The 13,971-nt window shown below is 40.3% G+C and overlaps 1 protein-coding gene across 1 annotated transcript in view; it reads left to right on the top strand.

Annotated features, from left to right (window-relative positions):
- The window catches only part of NLRP9 (NLR family pyrin domain containing 9), a 30,111-nt gene that overhangs the window by 14,112 nt on the left and 2,028 nt on the right, over positions 1-13,971 (top strand). The window contains exons 3-8 of the mRNA XM_039857189.1: positions 405-1,965; positions 3,056-3,217; positions 7,269-7,436; positions 9,482-9,652; positions 11,852-12,022; positions 13,501-13,671. Coding sequence (XP_039713123.1) covers positions 405-1,965; positions 3,056-3,217; positions 7,269-7,436; positions 9,482-9,652; positions 11,852-12,022; positions 13,501-13,671 — 2,404 coding nt within the window. The remainder of the gene's footprint in view (positions 1-404; positions 1,966-3,055; positions 3,218-7,268; positions 7,437-9,481; positions 9,653-11,851; positions 12,023-13,500; positions 13,672-13,971) is intronic.

Below are 13,971 nucleotides of genomic sequence, written 5' to 3'. Positions count from 1 at the left end.
CTGTGTGCTCACCACCTAAAATCTAGTGTCCTTCCATCATCCTATATTTGACCCCCTTTACTCTCTTCCTCCTCCCCTCACCCCCTTCCTCTCTAGAAAAACCACCATACTGTTGTGTGTCTATGAGTTAGTTTGTGTGTGTTGTTTGTTGCTTTCTGTTTCATATCCCACACATGAGTGAAATCATGTGGTTCTTGTCTTTTTCTGTTTGACTTATTTCACTTAGTATGATACCCTCAAGATCCATCCATGTTGTTGCAAATGGCAGTATTCCGTCATATTTTATGGCTGTGTAATATTCCACTGTGTATATGTACCACCTCTTTATCCAGTCATTTCTTGTCTCGGCTATTGTGAATTAATGCGTTTTTAAATTGTCATGGATTCTATCCTCATTAACTCAGATAAGCTCAACCCCTATAAAAGTCACATGAAGGACAAATTTCGTCTCATATGGGAAAAGGAAACCTGCCTTCAAGTGCCTGATGATTTCTACACTGAAGCCACGAAGAACGAATATGAAGAACTGAGTGCTGCATATACTGCTGGCCAGACTGGACAGCATTCCCTCACCATGGTCTTGCAAGGTTCTCAAGGAATTGGAAAAACAACCCTTCTGAGAAAAGTGATGCTGGAGTGGGCAGAGGGAAACTTATGGAGGGAAAAGTTCACATTTGTCTTCTTCCTGGATGGCTGTGACATGAACAGTATCACAGAGACGAGCTTGGTGGGGCTCCTCTCCAGGGACTGGCCTGGGTCTGCAGAGCCAATTGAAGACATTTTCTCCCAGCCAGAGAAGGTCCTTTTCATCATAGATGGCTTCGAGGAACTGAAATTTGACCTCGACCTCAACACCAACTGGTGCAGTGATTGGAAGCAGCGGCAGCCAATGCAGGTTATCCTGAACAGTCTGTTGCAGAAAAAATTGCTTCCAGAGTCTTCTCTGCTGGTCGCACTGGGAATGACAGGCATGAAGAAAATTTTTTACTTGTTGCAGCATCCAAAGTACATCGCTCTCCCAGGGCTCTCTGAATACAATAGGAAACTATATTTCTCCTATTTCTTCAGGGAGAAGAATAAAGCCTCTAGAGCCTTCAGTTTTGTGAGAGACAATGTTTCACTGTTTGTCTTGTGCCACTATCCCCTCGCCTGCTGGTTGGTCTGTATGTGTTTGAAATGGCAGTTGGAGAGAGGAGAAGACCTTGGGATTGCCTCCCAAACCACCACTTCTCTGTATGTTTCCTTTTTTACCAGTGTGTTCAAATCAGGACTGGGGAACTGTCCACCAAAGCAGAGCAGAGCCCAGCTGAAAAGCTTGTGCACCTTGGCTGCAGACGGCATCTGGACTGACACGTTTGTGTTTCACTCTGGGGACCTCAGGAGGAATGGGATATCGGAACCCGATGCCTTCATGTGGGTAGACTTGCGACTTCTCCAAAGGAACAGCGATCGTTTCACCTTCGTCCACGTGTGTATCCAAGAGTTTTGTGCTGCCATGTTATATTTGTTCAGACGACCCCAGGACAATGCTAACCCGGCCATCGGAAGTGTAGCCCAGCTTGTAAAAGCAACTGTGACTCAAGCCCCAACCTACCTATTGCAGACGGGGATCTTCCTGTTCGGGTTTTCCACAGAAAAAATAATGAACATGCTGGAGACGTCCTTTGGTTTTCCACTGTCCAAGGAGATAAAGCAGGAAATAACCGAATGCCTTCAGAGTTTGAGTCAGGATGACCCCAACCAGGTCGTAGTGAGTTTCCATGAGTTGTTCAACAGTTTATTTGAGACCCAGGACAAAGAATTTATAACACAAGTGATGGATTTCTTTGAAGATGTTAACATTTATATCAATAACACAGATGATTTGGTGGTATCTGCATTCTGCCTCAAACATAGCCAAAATTTGCAGAAACTTCACCTGTGTATACAAAATGTGTTTTCAGATGACTGTGGAGCCATCTTAAAGTAAGTCCATCTATTAATACCTGCCCTGCCCCATACCATACCTGTAGCTCATTCCAATCCCCACTGGGTATTTCATGGTTCACTATACTTTTGCTCTTAAGAAACATGGCTTTGTAATAAAATTTGCTAGCTGTGTGACCATGAGCAGTGACATCTGAGGTTTCCCCATCTGTATAAACAAAAATAAATGTTTTACCTACTTGGAGCCAAGGGGGAGATTGAAAGAAAGGCAGTTTTTATTGTTGCCATGACTATGCCTTTTTTTCTTGCCCTTATGGCATTTTAGCATATCCTGGTGACTCCATGAGGAAGGGACTCTTGGGATCTTTTGCCTGATTACCTCTGGATTTTTTTTTCCGTGTGTTTTTTCTCTTTGCTGATTTTAACTTGTATGCTTCATCAAGTTTAGGTTACCAGCTCTAACTTTGGCTCTCAAATACATGCCACTTTTCACAGTCACGTTTTTCTTTTTTTAATTTTAATATAATTGAAATGCAACATCTCAGTGTCAGGTGTACAACATAATGATTTGATGTTTGTGTATACTGCAAAACGATCACCACAATAAGTCTAGTTAACACTTGTTACCACTCATAGGTACAGAATTTTTTTTTTTTTGTTATGAGAACTTTTACGATCTATTCTCTTAGCAACTTTCAAATAAGCAAAACAGGATTGTTAACTGTAGTTCCAGGCTGCACATGACATCCCAAGGAATTATTTATTTTATACCTGTGTGGTCATGTTTTTTGATAATGTTCCCTGTTCACTGATAGATCACCCAATACTAACCTTTGTTCAGATATCAACTTATTGCCTAAAAGAGAAGAAAATAGAGGCAGAATACAATTGAATAACTTACCCAGGTCACGTAGCTAATAAGTGGTTTAAATGAGGATTGATCCCATTGCTGTGACCTCAGGGTCTGTGTTGTCAACCACCATGCCATGTCGACTCAGTTTACCTGGCTGCACCTCTCCCTAGGCATCTGTCAGCTTGAAGAAACTTGGGGAATGGTGTTCTGCCTGTTTCGAGCATGTCCTGAGTTGAATTTCACGACTGGAGAAACATGGTGTTTGTTCTCCCATAGTGACACCCAGAAGCTGTGCTTTTGGAGGGACCTCTGCTCAGTGTTCACCACCAGCAGGAACTTCCAGGTGTTGGATTTGGACAACTGTACCTTTGATGAGGCCTCGCAGACCATCCTCTGTAAAGCGCTGGCTCAGCCCATTTGCAGACTCCAAAAACTGGTGTAAGTTAGATGTCAATCTGTTCTTTAAAGCAGAGTTTCATTCTCTCTACTCTGGCTTTAAAAAAATTTACATAAGTAGAGTTGGTATACAGTATCATATTAGTGCCAGGTATACAATATAGTGATTCAATGTTTCTATACCTTATAGTGTGATCGCTTCACTAATTCTAGTAATCATTTGTCACCATGAAAACTTAACACAATATTATTGATTATGTTCCCTTTCTCCTTTTCACCTGCCCTCCACCCCTTCTCATCTGGCAACCACCAGTTTGTTCTGTGTATCTATGAGTCTGTTTCTGTTTTGTTCGTTTGTTAATTTTGTTCTTTAGATTCCACATATACGTGAAATCATATGCTATGTTTTTTCTTTCTGACTTATTTCCCTCAGCATAATACCCTCTAGGTCCATCTATGTTGTCGCAAATGGCAAGATTTCCTTTTTAATGGCTGAGTAATATTCTGTTATATATATGTACCACCTCATCTTTATCCATTTGCCAATTGATGGACACTTAGGTTGCTTCCATATCTTGGCTATTGTAAATAATGCTACAGTGAACATAAAGGTGCATATATATTTTCAAATTAGTGCTTCATTTTCTTTGGATAAATACCCAGAAGTGCAATTGCTAGGTTCTATTTCTAATTTATCTGGAGAAACTACAAACTGTTTTTCATAGTGGCTGCACCAATTTGTAGTTCCACCAACAGTGTATGAAGGTTCCCTTTTCTCCACATCCTCACTATCACGGGTTGTTTGTTGATTTATTGATGATAGCCATTCTGACAGATGTGAGGTGATATCTCACTGTGGTTTTAATTTGCATTTCTCTGGTGGTTAGGGATGAACATCTTTTCATATGTCTATTGGCCATCTGTATGTCCTCTTTGAAAAAATGCCTATTCAAGTCATCTGCCCATTTTTCGATTGGATTGTTTATTTTTTTTTGTTATTGAGTTGTATCAGTTCCTTATATATTTTAGATGTCAACCCTTTATCTGATGTATCATTGGTGAATATCTTCTCCCACTCAGTAGGCTCTCTTTTTCATTGATTTCCTTTGCTGTGCCCAAACTTTTTATTTTTATATTTCTAGTATGTTATTTCTTTGAATATGTACAAATATTTTAATAAACTAAAATATTCAATGAACAAGTAAGAATGACTAGAAATAAGAGTAATGTTAGGTTCTTTTCCAGAAATAATAAGCCATCACTTTTTCATAAGCCTTAATTTCCTCATATTTTCCCCTTTTGTAATTTTTTAAAAATTAAATTTATTTAAAAAATTTTTCAATTATAGTTGATATTCAATATTAAGCTTTTTGGCTTGATAAATCAATGTGTCAACACAGAGCTACAATCTAATATGTCAAAAGTGAACTCAGAAAGCATTACGTGATACAAATTTGTAGGAAAAACAAAATATATTGCTTGCTTCTACATGTGGTCACAAGAACTGTATGTGCCGTCTTGTTGGATCCGTTCACCTGTGTGCAGCTGATTAGCTAGGAATCTTCAAGGTCACCCTGACATGAAGAAAGCTTAAGTTTTGTTTAAGATTAGCACCCACATTTGGGGAAAATCGAGGTCACACTTGGATTTAGAGACTGTGCGTATTTTGGTCCAGCGGTACATTCAAACAAATGTGGCCTCTATTGTGGTTTTTGCCTAATGAATGTTTAAAAAAAATTTTTAGAATTTATTTTTCAATTGCAGTTGACATTCAATATTATGTTAGTTTCAGGTGTACAGCATAGTGGTTAGACATTTATATAATTTATGAAGTGATCACTCTGATTAGTACTTACCTGGCACCATCTATAGTTATAATATTATTGACTATATTCTCTGTGCTGTAATTACATCCCCAAGACTATTTTGTAACTGCCAATTTGTACTTCTTTATCCCTCCCCCTTTGTCACCCAGTCCCCCAACCCCCCTCCCAATCTGTAAATCATCAAAGTGTTCTCTGTATCTATGAGTCTGTCTCTGTTTTGTTTGTTCATTTATTTTATTCTTGAGATTCCACATGTAAATGAGATCACATGGTGTTTGTCTTCCTTTGCTTGAGTTATTTCCCACTAACACTTCATCTTAGTTTGTCTCCTTTCCCTGAGGTTGTTGATCCTTCACTGGTGATGAGTCTTGATTGCACATTCACTCAGTGGTCATCTTCTCACCCTACTGTCCACTGACTCAGGACCTCTTGCTGGCCTGGAGTCCGAGTCCTTTGCAGCTGCCTGCCCTGTGAATCACAGTGTTTTCAGTGGCAAAGTCCTTGGGGGGCCTGACCTTGCTGTCCTGATGCCCTCATTTCTCAGAGATCTCTGGCTATCAAGGGCATTCCCTGTCTTTCTATGGTAGCACTTCTCCTTGTTAGCAGGCTCAGCCTATCTCATCCTGACTGTGACTGACCCTGTCCCTTTGTTCCCTCAATATCTGGGCTGGAAGTGCCATGGATGTTGCCCACACAATTAGGGGGCCCCTCTGCCCGGAATGGCCACAATGCTTCCAGGCTGCCACTTTCTCGTCAGTTCATTCTCCTCTATTTTTTCTTTCTTCCTATTCATAATTCCCACTGTGGTGTTTGAACATGGCAGAACATTTACTTGTTTTAGTCTCTGTCATTTCTCAAAGTTGATTGGTTGGGGAGAAGTCAGGGTGTGCTCAAGTCTGCTGTCATGACACTGAGAGTCACAGATTGTGTGGCATGTATTTATAAATCATGTAAATAATAAATATATAAATAAGATAGAAAAATAGAAATACATAAAAGCATATAGAAATATATGAGTATATATAAATATAAATATAAGCACATATAAATATATAAATTCATAAGAGTATAATTGCGGAAATCACTTTATAAATTATATAACTGTCTAACCACTATGCTGTACATCTGAAACTAATATAAAATAACATTGAATATCAACTCTAATTGAAAAATAAAAATTAAAGTATATAAAATATATAAATATAAAAATTATATATAAATATATAATTTCTAAAAATCTTTTTCAAATCCCTTCTCCTTTTTCTCCCAATCCCCCAATCCCGATTTCATCTGGCAACCATCGGTTTGTTCTCTGTGAGTCTGTTTCTGCCTTGTTCATTTGTTCATTTTATTTTTTAGTTTCCACATTTAAGTGAGATCATACACTATTTGTCTTTCTCTGTCTGAGAAAGACAAATAGTGTATGATCTCACTTAAATTTCTCTGTCTGAATTATTTCACTTAGCATAAAACTCTCTAGTTCCATCCATGTTGTAGGAAATATCAGGATTTCATTGTATATACGTGCCACATCTTCTTTATCCACTTTTCTATTGTTGAGCACTTAGGTTGCTTCCATATCTTGGATATTGTGTAAATAGCACTGCAGTGAACATAGGGGTGCATATGTCTTTTTGAATTAGTGTTTTGGTTTTCTTTGGATAAATACTCATAAGTGATTTGGTTTTCTTTGGATAAATACCCATAAGTGAATTGATGGGTCATAAGGTAGTTCTATTTTTAATTTTTTGAGGAACCTCCATACTGTTTTCCATAGATGCTGCGCCAATTTATATTCCTACCAACAGTGCACAAGGGTTCCCTTTTCTCCACGTTGGTTCTTTTTTTGGTAACACAGTCTTGCTTGGAGCATTAATTCAACTTTGTACATCTCTGCTGAATGTGAGGCACTGTGCTAGCTTAGGGATGCACAGAGGCACAAATATGGTGCTGAGAGGTCTCTGTCCTGGTGCTGAGAATTCAATACAATGAATTTGAGAGATGACTTTGGGTCCCCTCCATTATAGAGTGAGAAGTGGTGGGTAGAATAGGAAGGACTAGGAAACAGGAGAGATCCATGCCATGGAGCCTCTGAGCTTGTCAGGTGTCTGAAGATCCCAAAGAAAAATAATTTATAGGCAAGAGTAACCAGAGATCTAAAAACAGCTTCATAAGCCTCTGCAGGGATGTAGGAAGAATTTGGTACAAAGTACCTTGCTTTGTGCTTAGGCTTCATCACATAGGTTCCAATATCTCATCTCTTGTAGGTATAATTTTGCTTCCAGCCTTGGGAATGGTCTTGACTTCTTCAAGGCTGTTCTTCACAACCCTCATCTGAAATACCTGAACCTGCATGGCACCAGCCTCTCCCCCGTAGAAGTCCGGCAGCTGTGTGAGATGCTGAAACACCCTATGTGCAATGTAGAGCAGCTGATGTAAGTCTTGGGGTTGTCTGTGATGAGTGACAGTGGACTTGGCATTTGAGTAGGCCCATTTCCTTTCCCGTGTCAGCCTTTGTCTCCCAGATTTCCCCTAATGTCCATCTGAGCATCTGCAGACCACCTAGTAAGGTGGGGATGGATTCTAATGGGCAAGGCGTTCTGTCAGCAGAGTTGTCCCATTGGTCCCTTCTGTGTTACTCAGTTGACTGACTTCTCATGGACACCTAACCTGACTCTTCTTGCTTCTGCCTTTGACCAACCATGCCCAAAACACAACTCCAAATACTTCCTCTTGGAGATATTCCTATAAAGGTAAAATGAGAAAGCATATCAATGACCACAATTGTGATTGTCTAATCTGCCTGATGGCAAAATATGGTCCAAAGAGAAAGTGGTTAGTTGGCCCCCAAATTCTTTCTTCCTCTTAAAAGTTACCCAGGGTGACCCCACCATGGCTGGGTGATTTCTGGACAGGCTCAATCCATTTTTTTTTTTTTTTTTTTTTGCTGAAAGAACAAACGGAAGTAATAGAGGTAGGAATAAACAAAACCAACTTATTAAACTCGCCAAGAAAACATGCTCTTCTCTCTCTTGGCTTAGCGCCTCTTTTTTGCAGGAACGATCACAAATACAATGGTTGGATTCACACATATCCAGTTAGCTGCACCCATCAAGATGCATCAGGAGAAGGAGGAGGGTTCCTTGCATAAGAGTTGCTTGAACATTTAGGAGGGTTCCTTGCATAAGAGTTTGCTTGAACATTGCTGTGAATCCTAGTCATTGTTCAGAGAATTTCCACATCACCACAATTTCCTCTGTTCTAGCTTTCTCTATTCAGAGGGAACTTACAGAATTCCTGAATATTTTGCCCCACTTCATGTTATGCCATTTGCATAGGGTTTTATATGTTATATGTTAGCTTCAGAATAGGGTAACAGAGCTAGGAAACCAGGAGTCAATTGTAGACGTTTTATACCTGGAAGGTTTGCCTCTTTGGGGCTGTACTCTTGAGTCCTGTTTGGTATTGGGGTGAGAGGGCCTCAAAATCTGGGTCTCTCTAGCCAGTAGTTCTCAATGGACAGTAGTTTTGTGCCTTGGGAGACGTCAGTGTCCAAAGACATTTTTGATGATTACAATTGCATGGGGAGCATGCTACAGGCATCTAGTGGGGGGAGACCAAGGGTGCTGCTCAGCTTCCTGCAACAGCCAGCCCCAAAAGTCAGCAGCACAGAAAGTGAGAGACCTGCTCTAGCCTGTGAGATGCTCTTTTAAGCTGCATTAGGGCTTAGACCGGGGGTTTTTCAACCTCAGAACTATTGACGAGTAATCAGATGATCAGACTGATTGAGTTCCCAGATAATGCTTTGTTGTGGAGGGCTGTCCACAACATTGTAGGGTGTTGAGCTGCATCCCTGGCCTCCACCCACTGGATGCTAGGAGCACCCTGCTCCCCAGCCACGACCACCACAAATGTCTCCACACACTGACAAATGTCCTCTCGAGGTCAGCAGTCACCCCTGTTGAGAACCACTGGCTCAGACATTTTCCTAACTTCAGTGAAAAGCAATCAAAGATTAATTTTGTTTGTGCTTTTGAAAAGTGTGGAACATAGACATTGGATTGGCAGGTGTGAGATTAGAAACTGGGGTGTGGTCCACAGCCAAAAAAATTTTTTTTTCAGTTACAGTTGACATACAATATTATATTAGTTTCAGGTGTATAGCATAGTGCTTAGACATTTATATAATTTATGAATTGATCACCCAGATTAGTTTAGTACTCACCTGGCACCATACACAGTTATTATAATATTATTGACCATATTCCTTGTGCTGTACTTTACCTCTCTGTGACTGTTTTGTAACTGCCAATTTGTACTTCTTCATCCCTTCCCCTTTGTCATCCAGCCCCTCAAGTCCCCTCCTATCTGGCAACCATCAGTTTGTTCTTAGCGTCTATGAGTCTGTCTCTGTTTGCCAACTTAGCACAAGCCATTGGATACCTCTGCTCATGTCCCTCAACACATGTCTAATATGCAGGTTGGGCAAGTGCAACATCACAGTTGAAGCCTGCAGAGAGATCACCTCTGTCCTGGTCTGCAACCAGAGGCTCAAGCTCCTCTCCTTGATAGAAAACCCCGTGATGAATGACGGTGTGATGTTACTATGTAATGCCCTGAAGCACCCACACTGTGCCCTGGAGACACTGCTGTAAGTCGGCGGGAGGGGTGGGTGTGTGCTCGTGGACCCCTCAGCTATCAGGACAACCACATGCTCATGGGGAAGGCTGAGAAGGTGGAGTGTGCACACGAGAGACAGTGTTAAATCAAGCAGAGAGATTCAGTGCCTTAAATTGGGAGCAGGTACAAGAACACCTAAGCCTGTGGAAGCAGATGAGTTGTCTGGGAGCAAAATTTCTGTTTGTGTGTACATGCATGTGTATGTACATATGCATCATACACAGGCACCATGGAATTTAAAATAGAACAGAGTGAGGATGCTAACTGTCACTGAGATGACTTTTCAGACTGTAAAAGAAATTCAGCAGTACAATAAATACCAGGAACATTAAATACTAAAACCAAACTATTTCAAAAAGAAAGAAAAGGGAAAAAACTCCCAAAACTTCAAGCTATAAAAATTAGTATGAAGCATCTTTGGAGGTACAAAAGAAGTGACATACTGGAAGATAAAAAATTTAGCTATTAACTGACATTATACAATAAATAGAATTAGAGAGGAGTCTCCAACCCCCGGGCTGCATACTGGTACTATCCGTGGCTTGTTAAAAATCCAGGCCGCACTACAAGAGGTGAGTGGTGGGCCAGCGAGTGAAACTTCATCTGTATTTGCAGCTGCTCCCCAGTGCTAACATCAATGCCTCCGCTCCACCAGGCATTGAACATCAGGCATTAGATTCTCATAGGACCACCAGTCCCTGGTGCCAAAAAGGTTAGGGACCGCTGAATTATACTGTATGCAATGACTGGTAATTAAAGAGTTGTGTTTATCAAAAGAGCTCTTTAAAATACATCATTTAACATTATTTTCTTTTACTCTTAAATCTTTATTCATTGAAAGAAAGATTACCAAAGATGCAAGAATGTTTAGTCATTTTTAATTTTTAATTTATATTTATTTTTAAAGAATGTCACTAGTAATTTAAAAAGCAAAAATGTTCAACAAAACACACTTTTTAACAAATGTGTACAATTTTAAGATAGCCTTCACTTGGCCTGGATTCTGCAAAATGGGCAAATTTATGCTATGGTTGAAGTTTTAATTTGTTGGTTTTTTTTGCAAGGTAAGTTGGTATATAAACCAAAATGAAATATCTGTTAATAGTAAACCTCAGCACTTCAAATAAAATTTTTTTGATGCAAAATGGTAATTTAGTATAATTTAAAATGGCGGGAAGTGAAAGAATACATGTGGAAATATTCAGAGAATGTGTGATCATAGCATAGTGAGCCTTTGGAGATTACAGCATGCAACCATTAAAGTACTGACAAATCTTCGAAATATTGGAAAATGCTTATTTTATTGAGAAAAGTATAAATTAAGTGCTTATTGTTTGATCTCAAAAATGAGAACACTAGAAGGGAAGACCCATCGCAAGTGAGTAGTGTTTGCTTATCAAGGACTTGTGTATTCTTCCTGTAAGATGTCACATTCATGGGTGTTCCTGAAGGGTAATGGGCAGATAAGTGGAGTGAGCAAGGGCTGGGTGAGGATGACAGTGAGCTGGACACTGCCTGCCCCACCCAAGAGGAAATTTCTGTTCCCTTCTCCTGTGTGACCATCTGCTGTGAAATTCCAGGTGTCTGGCTTATCTGGTGGTAGCTGGAAAGCATAGAATTCCATGTGAAATCTCTTAATTAAACATGATGTCAACTAAACCAGCTACATTCAAGGTGTCATATTCAGTTGTTGGCTACCAGGTAGAGAAACTTCTCTCTTATGCCTCCCCTTATTTTTCAAATTTCCAATACCGTGTATACAAGCACCAAAACCACAAATATTGTTAATTTTTAAATAATAGTTAAAGAACATAATTTTTAAGTAATATTTTTGAAAGAAAAATTATGTTAAATAGGATGTCATCTAGCACATTCCACCAAATAAATAAGCACACTGTGTGCTTGGACAAAGGATGACTTTGTCCAAGGTTGTCCAGCTGGTGACGTTCTGACGTGGATCTGAGATTCTGTTTCTCAGTTTGGGACACCATATTACACGTTCTTGCTTCTGTATTTCCACAGGTGTTACGCATTTTAATTCTCTTATTTTTTTCAAGTGACTTTGGAGTATGAAGAATGACAAAGTTTTTGCATGTGGTTTTATGAAAATATTACCATATAGAATTTAAGCAGGCTGACAGATTAAGTGTGTATGTCCTTTTCTCTGCAGGTTAACATACTGTTGCCTCAACTCTGTTGCTTGTGACTACATATCTCAAGCACTTTTGTGTAACAAATCCCTGTCCCTTCTCGATCTGGGGTCCAACTTCCTGGAAGACGATGGAGTGATGTCTCTATGTGAAACATTGAAGCACCCAACCTGCAACTTACAGCAGCTATGGTAGGTCTGGCTATGATTTGCTTGAATGTCAGGGTTTTTTTCTGGGTATTGTCATCCTGCAAGGGAAATGGGACGGGAGAAAAGCAGGGAGTCTGCTGAAAAAAATGAGGCTAAATGTTGGCTCCGCCTGATACTTCTAGGAAGGTCCAGCAGTGCATTGATGTTTGTGTGTCTTAAAGGACTTTTCATAACTTTTGGGACCTGCTACTCTGTAGAACAGTCTCTGGCCTCAGGAAGACTGGAAATAGAGTTCCCTGTTCTCTTGACTAGACTAGCTAGATGAACTTGTGAAGATGCCTTACCTCTCCTGGAATGGAGATTGAGGATAATTATATTCCCCACCTCAAAAAACTGAGGCAGCTAGCGGGAGTAAGGCACATACAGAATTATTATCAGTGACTTGCCTATAGCAAGCACTCGGTAAACGGTGGTAGGAGACACAACAGGAGGATCATTCATTCCCCCTAGTAGGTACTGGGAACTCTTCTGGGTAGATGAGATAAATTGGTAAATGAACTGCTCCATGGATGTTGGTTTTATGGAGTGTCATATATGTACATAGATACACGTACACATAGATGCGTGCACACATGCGTGAGTGAGGTTGCAAGTATGTGTGTATAAGTGTATATATCGTAGTTTCTCAATTTTAGCACTATTGACATTTTGGCCCAGATCATTCTTTGGTTAGGGGGCTCTGTCTTGTGCCTGGTAGGGTGTTTAGCAGCATCCCTGGATTCTACCCAGTGTGGCAACTAAAAATGTCTCCAGGCATTGCCTAATGTGCCCTGCTTGAGAACCACAAATACGCATACCCACACCACACAAATTATCTGATATATATGTGTGTGTGTATATATGTGCCTATATATGTCTGTGACCATATACATATGTCAAACTTATGCACAGGTGTGTATGTATACACATATATATGTGCATGTGTATACAGACACATGTTAGTGGTAAGAAGTACTGTGGGGAATCATGAGCTTAAATGTAGGAGAGTGATTGAGGACATGATATTATATAAAATATAAAGGGAAGTCCTCACCAAAAGGTGACATTTGTGCAGACATTTGAAGGTAGTGAGAGGTAGCCCTGCTGGTATTTGGGCCAGGAGCATTCCAACCAGTGGAAACAATAAGGGCAGAGGCCCTGGGATGGGGAGAACACACAGGGTAGGAGGATTACAGGGAGCCCAGGGTGTTGGGCTGAGAAGGAGGAACTGAGAAGTTGTTGGATCTTTCCTACCATCATCTTCATTATCATCAGTCACCACCACCACCATCACCATCATCATCACCATCATCACCACCACTAACATCATCATCACAATCATCATCAATCATCATCACCATCATCCTCATCATCTCAGAAGTACTTGGGAATTTTGTTCTTCATATCAATAAATCAAATAAGGTAGGCCATTAAGCATTCAATCTCATGACTATATCTATTTGTGTGTATTTTTACCGCAGGTTGGCAGGTTGTTACCTCACTCCTGTTTGCTGTAAGGACCTCTCTGTTGTTCTTAGTAGCAATGAAAAACTAAAGACCCTGAAACTAGGGGACAATAAAATACAAGATTCTGGTGTCAAACAGTTATGTGAAGCTTTGAAGCACCCTAACTGTAAACTAGAGAATCTTGGGTGAGTGTCCACAGATTATCTTTATGGGAAGGCTTTCCTATTTCAAGAATATAAAAATCTGAAGGATTAATGGGACTGAAGGGGAGCGGTTTAAAAGCCAGGGTGTCTGGAGCAATTTGATAAGTAAAATGCTGTCCTGTAAGACCAGGGTTCTCAACTTTGGGACTATTGACATTTGGACTGGGTGGTTCTTTGCTGTGATGGGGAGCAGGGACTGACCTGTGCATTGTAAATGTTTATCTGCATCCCTGGCCTCTTTCTACCCATGAGATGCTGGTAGCACTCTCCAGTAGTGTCAAA

The sequence above is a fragment of the Pteropus medius genome, unplaced genomic scaffold (genome assembly GCF_902729225.1).
Source record: "Pteropus medius unplaced genomic scaffold, Ma_sr-lr_union100, whole genome shotgun sequence".
Taxonomy (NCBI): domain Eukaryota; kingdom Metazoa; phylum Chordata; class Mammalia; order Chiroptera; family Pteropodidae; genus Pteropus; species Pteropus medius.
This window is presented reverse-complemented; position numbering and strand designations above follow the sequence as displayed.